The 15521-nt window shown below is 41.1% G+C and overlaps 1 protein-coding gene across 1 annotated transcript in view; it reads right to left on the reverse strand.

Annotated features, from left to right (window-relative positions):
• Nucleotides 1–15521, reverse strand: part of tm9sf2 (transmembrane 9 superfamily member 2) — a 29040-nt gene extending 13519 nt beyond the window's left edge. Inside the window, exons 1-6 of the mRNA XM_034100699.2 lie at nucleotides 15275–15521; nucleotides 11152–11219; nucleotides 9163–9256; nucleotides 7110–7237; nucleotides 3260–3389; nucleotides 2710–2834 (exon numbers count right to left, since the gene is read on the reverse strand). Of these exons, the coding sequence (XP_033956590.1) occupies nucleotides 2710–2834; nucleotides 3260–3389; nucleotides 7110–7237; nucleotides 9163–9256; nucleotides 11152–11219; nucleotides 15275–15391 (662 nt within the window). The 5' untranslated portion in view covers nucleotides 15392–15521. The remainder of the gene's footprint in view (nucleotides 1–2709; nucleotides 2835–3259; nucleotides 3390–7109; nucleotides 7238–9162; nucleotides 9257–11151; nucleotides 11220–15274) is intronic.

The following is a 15521-nucleotide window of genomic DNA, read 5'->3' on the forward strand; positions in this document are numbered from 1 at the left end:
TATTTGTCCTATTTGATTTATTGCATGAAAGTTCAGTCAGTCATACAGAGAGCAAACTGTCTGCAGAGTGAAAGACACAGGACAGAGTTGGTGTTGCATATTTAAACAGAGAGAGGAGAATCATTCTGATAGTTACAGAGGCAGCACCAGGAAGCTCTCAGTTCAACAGATGGTGAAGGTCAAACTGATGGTGTAACAACAATTGCAACAAATCTGCTTACTAAGGACTTTTCCCAAGCTGAGCAAAGACGTGGAAGCCAGTAAATAGTGATAAACATTAGCAAGTAAGAATCACACTGTGATATTATTCAAATGAGTGAGCGAGTAAAATGCTTCTGTTACAGTCCACTAGTTATCCAACAAAAAATGACACGCCAGTTATTACACTTGCATATTGAGATCTTTTTACATTGCAGTTAGAACCTAGAAGAGTGCATCCAAAAAAACATATTACTACATACTACTTACTGTAATGCCAGTGGTTTAAAGTAACTAGGTAGATTTAGTCAAGTACTGTACTCAAGTACAATTCAGGGACTCCATTTGTAACCCGCTCTATCGAAATCAGTCGGAAGTCGCAACGGCTCATTTAAAAATAAACGTGGATTTACGTAAAAAAACAATTTTTTCGGGGTTTGGGTGTTTTGTTTGATTTTAAATAAACAAAGTCTTGGCTTTCAGAATATGAAACTTTTATTTCCAAACTCACACGATAAATACATTCTTTAAGCTTGTAAAGGGAAGATGACCGGCAATCTGCTCTTCCGCAGCGCCGCTCCCCCTCCCTCCGGCTGAAATTATGAATGTAAGGTGCAGTGGCGGCACTAGGGGGTGGCTACTTGGGCTCAAGCCCCGGATGTTTCACTTAAAAAAAATATTTAAAAAAACAAAACATTTATATATATATTTTTGAAAACGTCTCGGGAGTAATGTGCAGTAACGGAGTCCACCAGAGAGGCAGCCGCTGTGGGACATTAGCCTGCGTACTGCGTAGCCTGCCCTGAAGAAGAAGAAGTGATCCTTCCTAGTGCCTGACGAGTTTTAAGCTAATAGCCTATACAGTTATGGATATTAGAAAGTTATTGTCATCGAAGCAGCCGGCGCCACAAGCTGCAGCAGCAGCAGCAGTATCAGCAGCTGACAACAATGTCATCACCAGCAGTCAAGAAATTGAGGATGTTTCAGGTTTGTGAATCTAATGGTGAGATCTGCACTCTGGCTGACTGAGTAAGAAGTGAAAAAGAGTGATGTGACGTTAATGTTATAGCTAGTAAACATGGAGTAACCACACTAAGTCAATACCCTTATATGTTAGTATGTATACAGAACATGACTAAAAGTTATCCTAAGATGTAACGTTAACCCTTCATACCTCAGTCTACTTTTAAGACACTAAAATAACGTATTCCAATTTTATTTTGTTTTCGCACGTGGAATTATACCAGCTCTCGTTTCAGTACATATAACAACAGAACTGACAGGCAACCCTCTGAATCAGACTCCGATTGGCTGTGACTGCATCCACTCAGAGTGTCCGATTCAGAAACGTGACTCTTACACTCTTTACGTCACAAACAAAGATGGTGGATGAGAATAGATCTATAAAACGATAAGCAATGCGCCAGAATCAAGGTGAGACTATCCGCATCCTTTAAAACTCTACGCACATTCGTTTCACCTTAATAAGTAAACGACTATTTGAGTGAGTTAAGGCATTAGTTTGCTTCATTGAAGGGTGTGAATGAGTGTTCTCCAGTGCCTTTTGTCCGCTTTAAGGTGCTATTAAGGGTTAATGTTGCTCTCAAAGTGCACCAGAGTGATGCTTCCAACTTCAATGTTTAAAAACATCTTCCCGGGGGAGCATGCCCCCGGACCCCCCAAGAGGAGGCTACGACCCCCCTAAAGGATGTTCGGTCCACCCCCCACTTATAAAAAATAGCACTGTACCCCTGCACCCCCCCCCCCCCCCCCCCCCCATTTCTCAAAATGATGACTGTGACAGTCATTATATAATGTGACATATTTCGCTTAATATTTGGAGTACAACAACAATCCTGATATCATTAGAAAGCTAGGAATCTCCTCCTTTCCAACAATGTATACAACTCTAAATGTGTCTTCGGGTCAATGCGACTGATTTCGATGGAGCAGGTCACATTCGTTATACTTTTACTCCACTACAATTGAGAGGTTAATCGTGTATATTTACTCTTATTTTTTTGTAATACCTTTAGGTACTTGACACACTTCAATAAGACTCTCGTTACACTTGCCGTTAAATTCCACAGCATTCATTAGCGGCACCTTTACAAGCTTTTAAATGCTTCAATAATTATATTCAAAACATATCTTTTTTTTTTTTTTAACCAGAGAGGGCTTTTATTAGAGATGTTTTAAGTTGAAAGGAGATGACATTGGGGATGACATTGCCTGAATGTTCGGCCAGCTCGGGATTCGAACCGACTCACTAGGCAGCGGTTTACGCATAAGGGAAGCCAGCTCAAACCACTGAGTTATCCGGAGGTCCACCTGGAGTAAATTCACCAGCTACCCTGCAGTCTACAAAGGCATTCAAACTAGCTGCACCTTTACCAGCCTTGAGAACACTTTCATGATCAATCATTATAAAACATATCTTATATATTATTCTGAAATGGACCAATCTGCACAATGACTACTTGCCAATGTACTTATCTAAAACTGCATTACCTTTTGGGTTCAATCTTGGCAGCAACCAGCCGAGCTCCCAGCTGCTCATGCTCTACGATGTGGTAATGGATGGTGATGTCCACGTGGTTAAAGATGTAGAACGCATCCTTTTCATTAAAGTTAGGCTGGAAAACAAAACCAAGACACACAGGTGTAAAGCAAAGACAGGGTAGTAATGACTTATTAAAGATACATCTGTGTGTATGATATGAACCATTCTGACTTCTGAGATTGAGACTGAAAAGCTAATATCAAAAAAGGGACTTTGTGTTGTTTTGTTTTTTTTTAAATCAAAAACATGTGCCATTAAAACAAATTTGGAAGATGCTATACTCACATCAATTCTATGCATAGGGCCTTAAAACCCCAAAAATCCTATAGTAATTGGCAAACAGTGTCAACATCTCACTAATGTTGATGTATCAGATTCCACTGTCTAATCATTTTCTATACAATACATTTAAATACTATGAATAACTGGCCGTTGTAAATATTGTTTATTAATGACAATTGGACTGGTTTTGTTTGTGTCCATGTGTGACTCACTCACATTGACTATGCAGGCGTCTTTGGGTCGACCTGCCTCTGTGACGTAACAGCCAATAGGGAAACCAGGATTACAGAACTTCTGCTCGTCTTCAACATCGTAGCACCAGGTCACAGGCATGTTATCCACAATCCTACACACACACAAACACACAAGCTGTGAGCATCACCAAAGTACACACCATAAAATCACAACCCAATACCTAACTAACTACATTTTATTAGTTTAAACAGTACACTCAGGAGACAGAATGGAGATATGGGACAACCCCATGTGTAGCTTTAGAGTAGAGAACCAGACACTAAACAGGAAGTATTTACAATATATATTACTGAAATTCTGATTCTAATTATTTAGTTTTATAAAACACACAAACACAACAAATTAGATACATTTGGATGGATAAATTAAATTCATACATCAAGTTTATAAGAAAAAACGCAAGCAAACAAACGGTCACCTTATTTAAACAATGCTAGTGCAGGGAGACTAATTATTACTGTGCAAACACACACACACATCCTGCTCGCTGAAGCCCGTCAGTTGTTTTTCCTGAAGCAGCTCTCTTTGTTGGGGGTGACTTCAGGGGTGCCTGCACACACGATATTGTGCTCCAGCTTTTTTCCCCGTCTGCTCAGTAATCTAAATATTCTTATGCATATTTATATATTTGTACACACTACTCTCCCTTGCTGTTCATATATCTTATTTAGTTTTTATCATGCAGCACATCATGCACTTTTGGGACAGGATTTTATTAATGTCGGGTTATGTTAAAAAAAAAAAATGATATATGCTATTTTTATCTGACTTCTTTGTTTGTATGTATAGTTTCTTAATATTTTGGTGTGGAGAGCTGAAACAGAAGACTTTCGTTGTACAGTGCAGCTTCCTGTCATACTGTGTATATATATATATATATATATATATATTACAGCTCCGTGGGATGGCAGTAAGGCGATATGGGTCCGTTCTTATTGTGCATCCATGGGTAAAGATACACGCATGTAGTGCTGAACACGTAACATGAACGTGCCGGGCGCCGCGGTCCCGTGGGTTAGATGCACGTTCATAATGCAGAGGGAAATAACTCTCAGAATAACGTTATTAGCAAATGTTTACAACTTGAGCAACGAATGTTTTTAATAAGGGCTATACAAGTGTTCATACTGGGTTGTTTATTTAGTTTAAAAAAAAGTATCCAACGAGTTACAGACCACTCTTTCCCAATGTAAGTCAATGGGAAAAAGTGTTTCTGGGCCCAGCAACCTAACGGAAGTGTAGTACCGCCGTTTGGCCACAACGAATATTCTCATCAGACTCCGGCGCACTTCCTGGGGGCTTGGAAGAGTCTGCTTAAGTTTATGCGCTCTGCAGTAAGCCCCGCTACGAGGCTCCCGCGACTTGACAGTACATGAGCGTGCTCCACTAGTGCCCCCGGTCAACAACTTCAAAATTCAGGGCTATAAAAAAAAAGATTGCTGGCCCCCGAAAGTGTCTCTAAGAATAATTGTGGCCCTTGGACAAATGTAGTTGGTGATCCCTGACCTACGGTATCTCTCCGCCAGACACCGTGGTTTCACTTTACGCGGAGCAATTCAGGTGTGTTTGTAAATTAAAATAAAGGTAATAAAAGTTTAAAAAAAATCTAGGTAAGGCTAGGTAAGTCTCAAGCCTCCCTAAATATTTGACCCCTGCACATCGATGTTCCCCAAATGTCTCATATACAGGCTAATGCAAAGACATATTTTGTTCAGCAACTCCAAATATCAGCCTCAAGATAAGACTACAGTTTCACAGTAAACAAAAACGTATAACTCATTAGAATGTATCACTATCAAGATTGAAGAGAATGTATTTATATATATATTAGGGCTGTCAGTCGATTAAAATATTTAATCGCGATTAATCGCATGATTGTCCATAGTTAATCGCGATTAATCGCAAATTAATCGCACATTTTTTATCTGTTCTAAATGTACCGTAGAGGAATATTTTTCAAGTTTTTAATACTCTTATCAACATATGAGTGGACAAATATGCTTTATGCTAATGTTTATTATCATTTGAACAATGACAAATATTCTCATGAATATTAAACACAACAACCTCTGAAGATTACAAATATTCGCCTCAATTCAACCTGGAACCTCTCTTACAATACAAATTGTGTGTGTGTGTGTGTGTGTGTGTGTGTGTGTGTGTGTGTGTGTGTGTGTGTGTGTGTGTGTGTGTGTGTGTGTGTGTGTGTGTGTGATGGATTGTTGGAGCTATGTGCAACTCAAGGCATATGCTCGAACGGGAGCTGCCTGGACGCTGCAATCATGTTGCGCACTATCCATGCTGAGTGTGCTGACTTTTCGTACAATGTCCCACTGTCTGGCTTCCTGCATAAAGTCAAGTGCTCGGCGCAGTTGTGGCGAAATGTCGCCGGTGAGCGTGGAAGTGTGGTCTGCTCCAAGCGGGCTGCAGGAGCGGGGCTGTCAGCATCAGCTTGTAGATGGTATTTTAAACTTGATGCTCTCTGAAACTACGGGGCGGCCGAGGACAAAAAATACACATGCGTTAATCACGTTAAAATAATTAGTGGCGTTAATTTTTTTTTGCGTTTAACGCGTTATTAACGCAAATATTTTTTTAGCAACCTTTTCAAATGTACTTGAGAATTTTCCTGAATGATGTGAACCGGTAAAGAGTTCCAGCTGATCATGGCTCTGTACATGACTGTTTTCTGTCCCATATTTAATTTAGATTTGGGTAATACAAACCTTCCTTCGATTGTATGTCGTGTTTGATAGTTATGTTGTAATGGTCCAGGCTCTCGTCATCTCACGCCTTGACTACTGCAACTCCCTCCTGGCTGGTCTACCTGCATGTGCGATCCGACCTCTGCAGCTCATCCAGAAAGCAGCGGCTCGTCTGGTCTTCAACCTTCCAAAATGTTCCCACACCACGCCGCTCCTCCGCTCCCTTCACTGGCTTCCAGTAACTGCTAGAATCCACTTCAAGACACTTTCCATGCTGTGAATGGATCTGGCCCTTCCTACATCCAGGACATGGTTAAACTGTACACCCCAGCACGTGCACTCCGCTCTGCATCAGCAAAACAGCTCGCTGCACCCGCACTGCGAGGGGGACCCAAGTTCCCATCAGCAAAAACACGTGGGTTTGCTATCCTTGCTCCAAAATGGTGGAATGAGCTCCCCATTGAAATCAGGACAGCAGATAGCTTGCACATCTTCTGGCGCAAACTGAAAACTCATCTCTTTCGACTCCACTTCGAGCGATATAATTACTAACAAAGAATTTCTAAACAAAGCACTTATATACTAATAAAGGACTGGCTTATCTAAAGCCAGTTGAGTAGCACTTGAAATGTTTTGGCTCTAGGAAACCTGATGTACTTATATGATTATGTTTTCTTCAAGTTTGTATCTTCTTGGTCGAATGCACTTATTGTAAGTCACTTTGGATAAAAGTGTCAGCTAAATGCAATGTAATGTACTTATCGTTTGTTTTTACTTATTATGTTTTTATTATTCATAACATGTGCCTCCTTTTTTTATAAAATATGTAAGTCAACTCTTTTTACTGATTCAGTATTGTCTTCTCCTTGGTGGCATGATTATACATGATTGCGTATGACATGGCTAACACTATATTAGTTATACTAAATTCAGTTTTTAGTATACATGTGTTTATACATTCATACAAGATCCTCTCAGATGTTGTGTTGTAGCAAAGGCTCATTGAGTTCATTGATTATTCATAGAAGTGAGGGTGTGTGTGTGTGTGTGTGTGTGTGTGTGTGTGTGTGTGTGTGTGTATGTGTGTGTGTGTGTGTTATACGTACCAGTGATGCTGGTAGTTGAGTAGCATGCCTTTCTTTAGGAACTCCAGTTTGTTCTTGTCTGATGCTTTGCTGGTGTCGTAGGTTCTGTTGCACACCGACTGACACACTGCAGGCTTCTTAAACTCAAACTGACACAGAGGACACAGTCAGAACTCACATATGTTCTCCATCATTGATATACACAATGCATCATTCTCCATTATGCAAGTTTACAAAACAACAATAAAATTACATTTGATATAAAAACATAGACATTACTCTATCAAAAAAACTTCCATGGAAATAATGACAAATTGTTACAAAGATAATGAGTGGTAGTGTCTATAATGTGAGTGCATATTAAATTATCATCCTCCAATGTCTGTAGAGCTCTTAGAAATATTTGTTCTTAAAGTCAGTGGTGGAATGTAACTAAGTACATTGACATGTTGGTTATATACACAAAGAAGTTTTCAAATGTATTCATTATTGTATGAACATGTTTTAATTGGGGGGTGGACGACACATCCTCTAGGGGGGTCCGGGGGTATGCGTATTTAATTTTTGTTGTTCATTTATACCTTAACTTTACCTAGTTAACATTTATTTATTCATGCATTTTTTTTAATATCTCCAGTTTTAAACGATATTTTTGGTTTACTGTCCTATAGTATTAGAATGATTTCAAACCCGTTGTTATTTATCCTAATAATTATAAAGGTGTTAATTGTGACCAGACCGTTTGAGACCCACTGAGATAACTTATACCTCATTCACACCAACGCAACTCCGGTTCAAGCTCCGTGCTAGAGCTTTTCAGGTTCAGAACCAGTTCTTCGGTTTAGCTCCGGCTCTTTTCACACTGCCCAGAGTCCGACTTGTGCTGAGTCATTGCGTCATCGTTTGCGTCATGACGTAACCGTTTGCGTGCCTGCTTCATAAAGCCAAACCGTGCGGAAACCCCTCACAGCTGACACCGACAAAAACTACAATGGCCGATTGTGCTCCAGCTTCCTCTGTACCTCTTCGGAAGACCAGATTCCCAGTAGGTAGCTGGTCTCTTCAGTGGACCACTGCTGCTCGTTAAGTTTCTCTATCGTTGTGTACAAACTGGATAAAACGCCGGCTTTTTGTTGTTGTTCAGGAGTTGATCCCGCCCCTGCCCCCGTCTTGACGTAAGCGTGACGCATGCGGTGCTTTTGCTCTGGCCGGACAATTTTTTGGTGCTTGAAACGAACCGGATTCCGGAGCTAGAGCCTGCTCCGCTGCGGTGTGAATAGGAAAACCCGGTGCTTTTCAAGCTCCAGCTCCGATCCGGCCCTGAAACACCGTTGGTGTGAATGAGGTATTAGACTAAAGTGAACTATCTAAACACTCAAGAGTCCTTTACCTCACTGAGCTGTAGTTATCAGCCTCAATCCTACAACAATCCGTGGCACCGATTCTCTCTCTCTCGTACAGGGCAAATGCAAAATGTTTCCGGCCCGGGGTGCAAAGGGTGTTTACTTTATTCAATTATTAATTGAAATGTATTACATCAAGGGCAGACAATTAGGCAGAATACATTTATTTTTTTAAATTACACAAATTAGTTCGCCAGTGCCAAGGGCCGGCCCTGCTTACATGTATAAGACGCCTTTAATTGTACATTTTCATTATTAAGCTGTCTGCATTGTGTCTTACTTAAAAAGGGGAACCATATTTGTTGTTCCTGCAACCAAAAGCTGATGCCTGGTTACCAGATTGGCAATGACTCTAAAGTAAAGTTAGTGTTCACCTCTGTTCCTTCCAGCGGCTCCTCAGTAATGAAGCTATGATTTTGTAATGTACAAAAAAGATTTGCCTGATGTCCCAGGAGCATTGAAACGTTGCTTACCCTAACCCTGGCCTAAATATAGGACTGTATCGGCAAACATAGCTTCTGTATTTATTTGTTTAAGAGTATAGCCAATGAAAGATCTTCATTCATGGAATTCAATTGCAGTGTGTGTGTGTGTGTGTGTGTGTGTGTGTGTGTGTGTGTGTGTGTGTGTGTGTGTGTGTGTGTGTGTGTGTTTCTGAAGATGTGTGTTACCTTGTATGGTGAGGGTTCAATCCTCTCCCCAAAAAGAACCTGGCCCAGATTCTCTGATGGACGTTTCATTTTTTCCTCTGAGCAGAAGTCGAACCTGCATAAACAGGAAGCGTGTGTTCAAAGTGTGGAGGGGAGAACACATAAACCGCACACCTTTATTCCCTGTTACATAATGCACACAGTCACTTGTTATCTGGACCAAGTTTTTCCAACAGTGGAAAACTCTAAACAGATAAGAAGGCTCTAATTCACTGTTTAAACTCCGTGAACAGAGTGGTACAGGGATGACTTTATTTTGGTAGGAAAACACAGAGGTTAGCATCTGAAGGGCTGCCTAAACTAAAAAGGCAATAGGATTTTTCCAGAGGCTTTTAAAATATTGAAGAAAATTAGATCTTTGGCAAGGACAGGTTTGACTTTTAAATGAGGGACCACTACATCTGAAAGTGGTCTACATTTTTTTTTACAATTTCCTTTTATTTTTTATTTATTTTGACCATGGACTCATTCAGATCCAATCTATATGCACAGTAATGATTTTACTTCGACTTCACAAAACCTTTTGGGAGTTTTACGGGGCGTGGTTTGCATTCCGCCCAGCCAATCAGACATAGGAACCTTTTGCTCTCTAGCAGGGACGGAAAAGGGGGTAAAAATGTTCTCATGAACTAATTTTAGTTCCGGCTCTTTTTGGTGTGAACGTGGCATTTCGGAACTATATCGGAACTAAAGTGGGAAAAGCACTGCGGTGTGAACGCGGCTAATAGGCGCTTTCACACCAAGTACTTTTCCCAGGAATAGTTCCCGGAACTTTTCGCCGGAACTATCTAGTAAACAGGGACGCGAGAAGTCAGTCAGAGTTGGGGTTGCGTGCAAATGGAGCCTGGTAGCGGAGAAACTGTGACGCGCTGGGGGGGGTGCTAATGGAGCCTCGCAGCGGCTAAACTGTGGTGCGCTTACACTGTAGGTGCGCCGCGTTTGGGGGTGAGGGTGCTAGTGGAACCTCACAGATGGGGGTGCTGCAGCCCCCTCAGCACCCCCCCTTCCCGCGTCCATGCTAGTAAATCGCGTTCACACCGGAATAAGTCCCTGAGGGAGCCACTGACGTCACTTCTTCTTCTGCTTTGGGTTTACTGGCAGGCCGCAAACAACTTCACGCCGCATACTGCCACCCTAAGTTGGGGACTGGCTTCTACTGAAGCCTTCCGAGTAAATCGCCAGAAGCGCCGACACCTCCTCATCACTCCACCGCTCCCATGTTGTCTTTTGTGTTGCCATAAGTTAGTCTCTCTCCGTTGGTGCGCTGGGCTAATGCTAATAATGCTAATGCGAGCAAATAAAATGGCGGCTTAACAAAACCTTTTCAGAGTTTTACGGGGCGTGGTTTGCAATTCGCCCAGCCAATCGGAAATTGGAACCTTTTTCTCTCCAGGAATGTCCCTGCTCTCTAGCAGGGACTAAAAAGGGGTGAAAAGGTTCGCAAAAAAAAGTTCTAGTTCCAGATCTTAAGTAAAATCCCAGGAACTATCGGAACTATTCCTGGGAAAAGTACTCCGGTGTGAAAGCGATATTGGTGCTATAGGAGGAGATTCAGGTGATAAGGGAGGTTACCTTGGTTGGTGATTGGCTAATGGTTACACAAGCCAAAGAAATTGTTATGACATCATAAAGTGGCCAAAAACTGATCAGCTCATTTTCAGACAGGTTTTTATATAAATGGATCAGGACAAAAAGTGAGAGAATCTTTTTTCCAGAAACTTTCAGAGTCTCTTTACACAGAGGGGACACATGTTTATGTATAAAAGACGTGAAAAAAAGTGGATTTTGCATAATTTAAAAAAGGTATAACTAACAGTAGGGGAGATGCTGCTTTTGGTTAGGGTTTCTTGCAATATAAAGATAAAGAGGCTCATGGTATAGATAAGAAGACCAAAATGGATGGAATGCAAATGTCACACATTGGTACATGATTACACACTGGGCACTTACGCAGTATATTCATAAGGCAGAACAGACTCCACTGAATCCAACCTGTTCACAAACAGTTCGATGGTGGGCTGGAATAAAACAAAGCAGAGACACATATCAGGCATTCGTGTTCATGTTGACAGACTCTGATTCTTTATAGGCTGGTTCTCTTTTTACACCTTGAAGGGAGCGTTTGGACATTTAAATGCAACCTCTTTTTGTAGTTTGGTGGAAAATCATCATATACAAAAGTTACTACTACTGTCTCTCTGTTGTTCACTGGTTCTCTGAGGGTTAGGCTCTCATATTGCAGAGTAATTCAAGCCCCGGCCTTCATCACCTTGCCGGCAGCGGATGCAAAGGAAAATTAAGTCAGAAAGGAAAATACCTAATACCAATTTATTTGTTCTGTTAATACAGTGCCACTGTTATTAAAAGGGGCCCTAATATGCTCATTTTCAGGTTGATATATATTTTTTCTTCCACTGTGACACCTCTCCATGCTTTAATGTTCAAAAGGCTCTTTATTTTTCTCATCCTGCCTGTGCTGCAGCACCTCTTTTCACCCTATGTCTGAAACCAGAGCCCAGTCGGCTCTGATTGGTTAGCTGGTCGACTCTGTTGTGATTGGTCAACTGCTTAGCGATGTCCCGCCCTTAGCCTATCACGTACAATGTGTCGGAGAGCTAGCCAATAGAAGTACATGTGTTATATAGTAGGGATGCACGATAATTATCGGGCCGATAATTATCGGTCCAATATTAGGAATTATGACGTCATCCCGATACCAGTATTAATAGCCCTGATAATATACAATATATTTTTTGGGTACAAAAAAAGGGGTGTGTGTGTGTGTGTGTGTGTGTGTGTGTGTGTGTGTGTGTGTGTGTGTGTGTGTGTGTGTGTGTGTGTGTGTGTGTGTGTGTGTGTGTGTGTGTGTGTGTTCGTTGGAGCTATGTGCAACTCAAGGCATATGCTCGAACCGGAGCTGCCTGGACGGCGACGCTGCAATCATGTTGCTGCAATCATGAGTGTGCTGACTTTTCGTACAATGTCCCACTGTCTGACTACCTGCATAAAGTCAAGTGCTCGGCGCAGTTGTGGCGAAATGTCCCTCCTCTGTTTTCATTTAAACAGCTCCTTATATCCGTTAGCGCAGCTAGCTAGCACCAGATGCTAACAACAACAATGCACGTAAGGTCTCTCTCTCGCTCGCTCGGGCCACACATACACACACCCTCCCGGTCCTCCCGATGGCCAGTCGGTGCCTGCCGGTGAGCGTGGAGGTGTGGTCTGCCACAAGTGGGCAGCTGGAGCGGGGCTGTCAGCATCAGCTTGTAGATGGTATTTTAAACTCGATGCGCTCTGAACCTACGGGGCGGCCGAGGAAAAAAAATACACATGCGTTAATCGCGTTAAAATAATTAGTGGCGTAAATCTTTTTTTATTATCGGTATCGGTCTTGAGAAGCAGGAAGTTATCGGTATCGGTTTCAAAAACCCAATATCGTGCATCCCTATTATATAGTGATTTTAGTCTTTGCAGATCATTTACATGTACAAAACCCTATATAAACACTGCATGAAAGAAGAAGAAAAAGAAGCATAATAGGCCCCTTTAATAAAATGACAGGGAGCTTTATTGCCAAGAGGAAATAAAATGTGACCCTAACCCTATTTTCAACACCTCGTTGTTATGGATTACTCTTCTAAAGTGTTGTTTTCTAATTGTAGGCTCTGTGGGTGTGTGAGGGTTAATGTTCCAGCCAAATCAGATTTGAAGGTAACCTACAAGTGACACAAGAAAGCAACAGCTACATTTGAAGCATGAATGGGGACTATGCACGTGTCTGAATATCCCACAGGGTTCTGCAAAGGTTTCATAATAAAAGCTTTGTTCAGAATAAGGGAATCCATTGAAACCATGTAGGCATGAAGAGAAGTGGTTCCAGCACCCATTCCACTGCTCAGTGGCTCATGGAGCTAAAATGGCTCTACTTTCTATCGGGCCCATAGAGTATGTGCAGCAGCGTTGTCCTTGACATTGAGAACTGTGTTTAGGTAGACAGTATAGTTTTTATTATATATGTTGCAACATTTCTAACAGTGACCTCAGGTGCCGGAACAAGTGATTGGGATCAGTTCACATAATCAGTATAATGTGAACATGTAGAAATGTCTACAGGCTTATCTGACCCATGGAAAATGAAGTCCAAAATGTAATGCACAAACGTTCACAGAGCATGGTCTGACAAGCTGACTGTTATGGGATTATTTGGGGGTTATTATGATAACTGACAACTGAGAAAGATTCCAATGAAACCCAACCCTTCATGTTTTTGCAAAGGCACATTTCTATAGCATGCTAACTACATAAAGGTAACATATACATTTTTACTATAGCTGTGTGTGATGTGTTATTCATGCCAAGGTGAGGCAGTTATATTTCATTCCTATGACGGTAGAGTGTATCTACTTGTTTTTGATGTGCCTAGTTTAATAGAGGGGCTCAATTTAACATAATTAGGACAGTAAGTGATTTGTCTTTCAAAGTTTCGTATAGGCAAAAAGTTGCAAATTATATATAGTATGTTCTAAATATGTCTATCTGAATGCTTAAACTCAAAGTTATTAGATGAATATTTGAGCTTTGTGCAACTTTGGAGGCCACTGACTATCACAACTGATACTGGACACATTAGGGCGTACTGTCAGTGAAAGTGGGTAAGTAGCCCCATTTTAGAGTGTTACATAATGTGAATTTAAATATCTAACTGCCTTTATTGTTAGCAACAAGCAAATGGGTCTGGGTGACAAAACATAGAGACAGCGCGATGGCTTTTCATATTCTTCTACATGGGAAGTATTTTGTGTCCCTCCCATCCCCCCCCCCCCTCCTCAAGGACACCCTGGTCGTTTTTCAATGTCGAGTAAAGCTGCTGCAGAGCCACTATTTCAAGTATACTACGTCATCGAGTGGCGCCGAATTCTGGGCATTTAACATGCATTTAAACAGTCCTTCGGCGCCACTCGATGTTGTAGTATACTTGAAATAGAGGCTCTGCAGCAGCTTTACTCAACATTGAGAAACGGCCCCTGTCCACACTGTGCAGATCCTTCAGGGACAGGCTGCTGTGTCTCACGGAGAGATACCCCCCTGGTAGACCCCCACACATATAACAACACAGACCTATACACTTCTGCTGTGCAATAATACTTATGTGCAATATAGACAGACATTGGGAGTAACAGATTACATTTAACGAGATTATGTAATCAGGATACAAAAAAAAGGTAACTGTATTCGATTACAATTAAAAAAAATCAGACACTGTTATACTGTTAAGATATAAAGATGACTAGCAGGATGCAGTGTTACAATATATTATTTAATAATAAAGATTGATATATTATAGGTAGTTATTTTTTTTATAGTTTATATTCAGGCTACTTTAATATTTCTTTATTTTAAATTAAAAAAAATGTAAATCAGACACCTAATTTATTAAACAAAATTACAGTTTGCTTTTGTAAACTATTACAGTTACTACATTATTGATATGAAATATCTTGTTTATTTACTTTATACATTCAACATTTAATTGTTATTAAAAATACTTTTACTGGTACTTGTTTTTTTCCACCTGGATGTGTAGTTTTGTAAAATTATATTTTGTGTAATTTCTATTCCTATCTTGAATATGTAATGCATGCATGCCTCTTGTCCCTTCTGTGGGACGAATAAAGGTATTCTGATTCTACTCGGTATCTATTTACTGAGTAAAATCAGACAATACAGTCACTTAGTCTGTTCAAATCAATATCAGAGTATTACTCATTTTGACATTCCAACTGAACTATCTAGCAATATAATGTTTGATGTCCAGGCAAACGAAGGAACTTGGAGGTATTTAGCTAAGCAGCAGCTAGCTTGCTCTCTTGTTATTATAGTATCCGTTAGCTTTGTTTGTTTTGGCGTTCTAACGTTAGCTGCCACATATATTATAGCTGTTTAGAAAATAACTAGCTAACCTTCTGCATTTACATGTTCCTATCTATATATTTTGTGAGTGTATTCTGTGTTGGTTGTTCAGTTATTTAGTTGTAGCCCTTGCTGCTGCTCAGGTGATGTTCGACATGTTTACCTTGCAGTCTGGGACCTGCTCGTTCCCCGGCTCGCAGAAGCTGACGGGGGCCAGACCCGGGAGGTAGAAGCCGGCCGCCCGAGCCAGCAGCGCGGCTCCAAGCAGCCACCACAACATCCTCACCCGGCCTCTCTTCACTCAGGAATAACACAGTTAACTTGCTTCGCAGTCTACAATGCATCTGACATCCACACCGGACCACCACCAGCATCCGGTTCTGCAGCGGGCAGACACGTCACATTCCGGA

This window comes from Pseudochaenichthys georgianus, chromosome 15 (assembly GCF_902827115.2).
Source record: "Pseudochaenichthys georgianus chromosome 15, fPseGeo1.2, whole genome shotgun sequence".
Classification (NCBI taxonomy): domain Eukaryota; kingdom Metazoa; phylum Chordata; class Actinopteri; order Perciformes; family Channichthyidae; genus Pseudochaenichthys; species Pseudochaenichthys georgianus.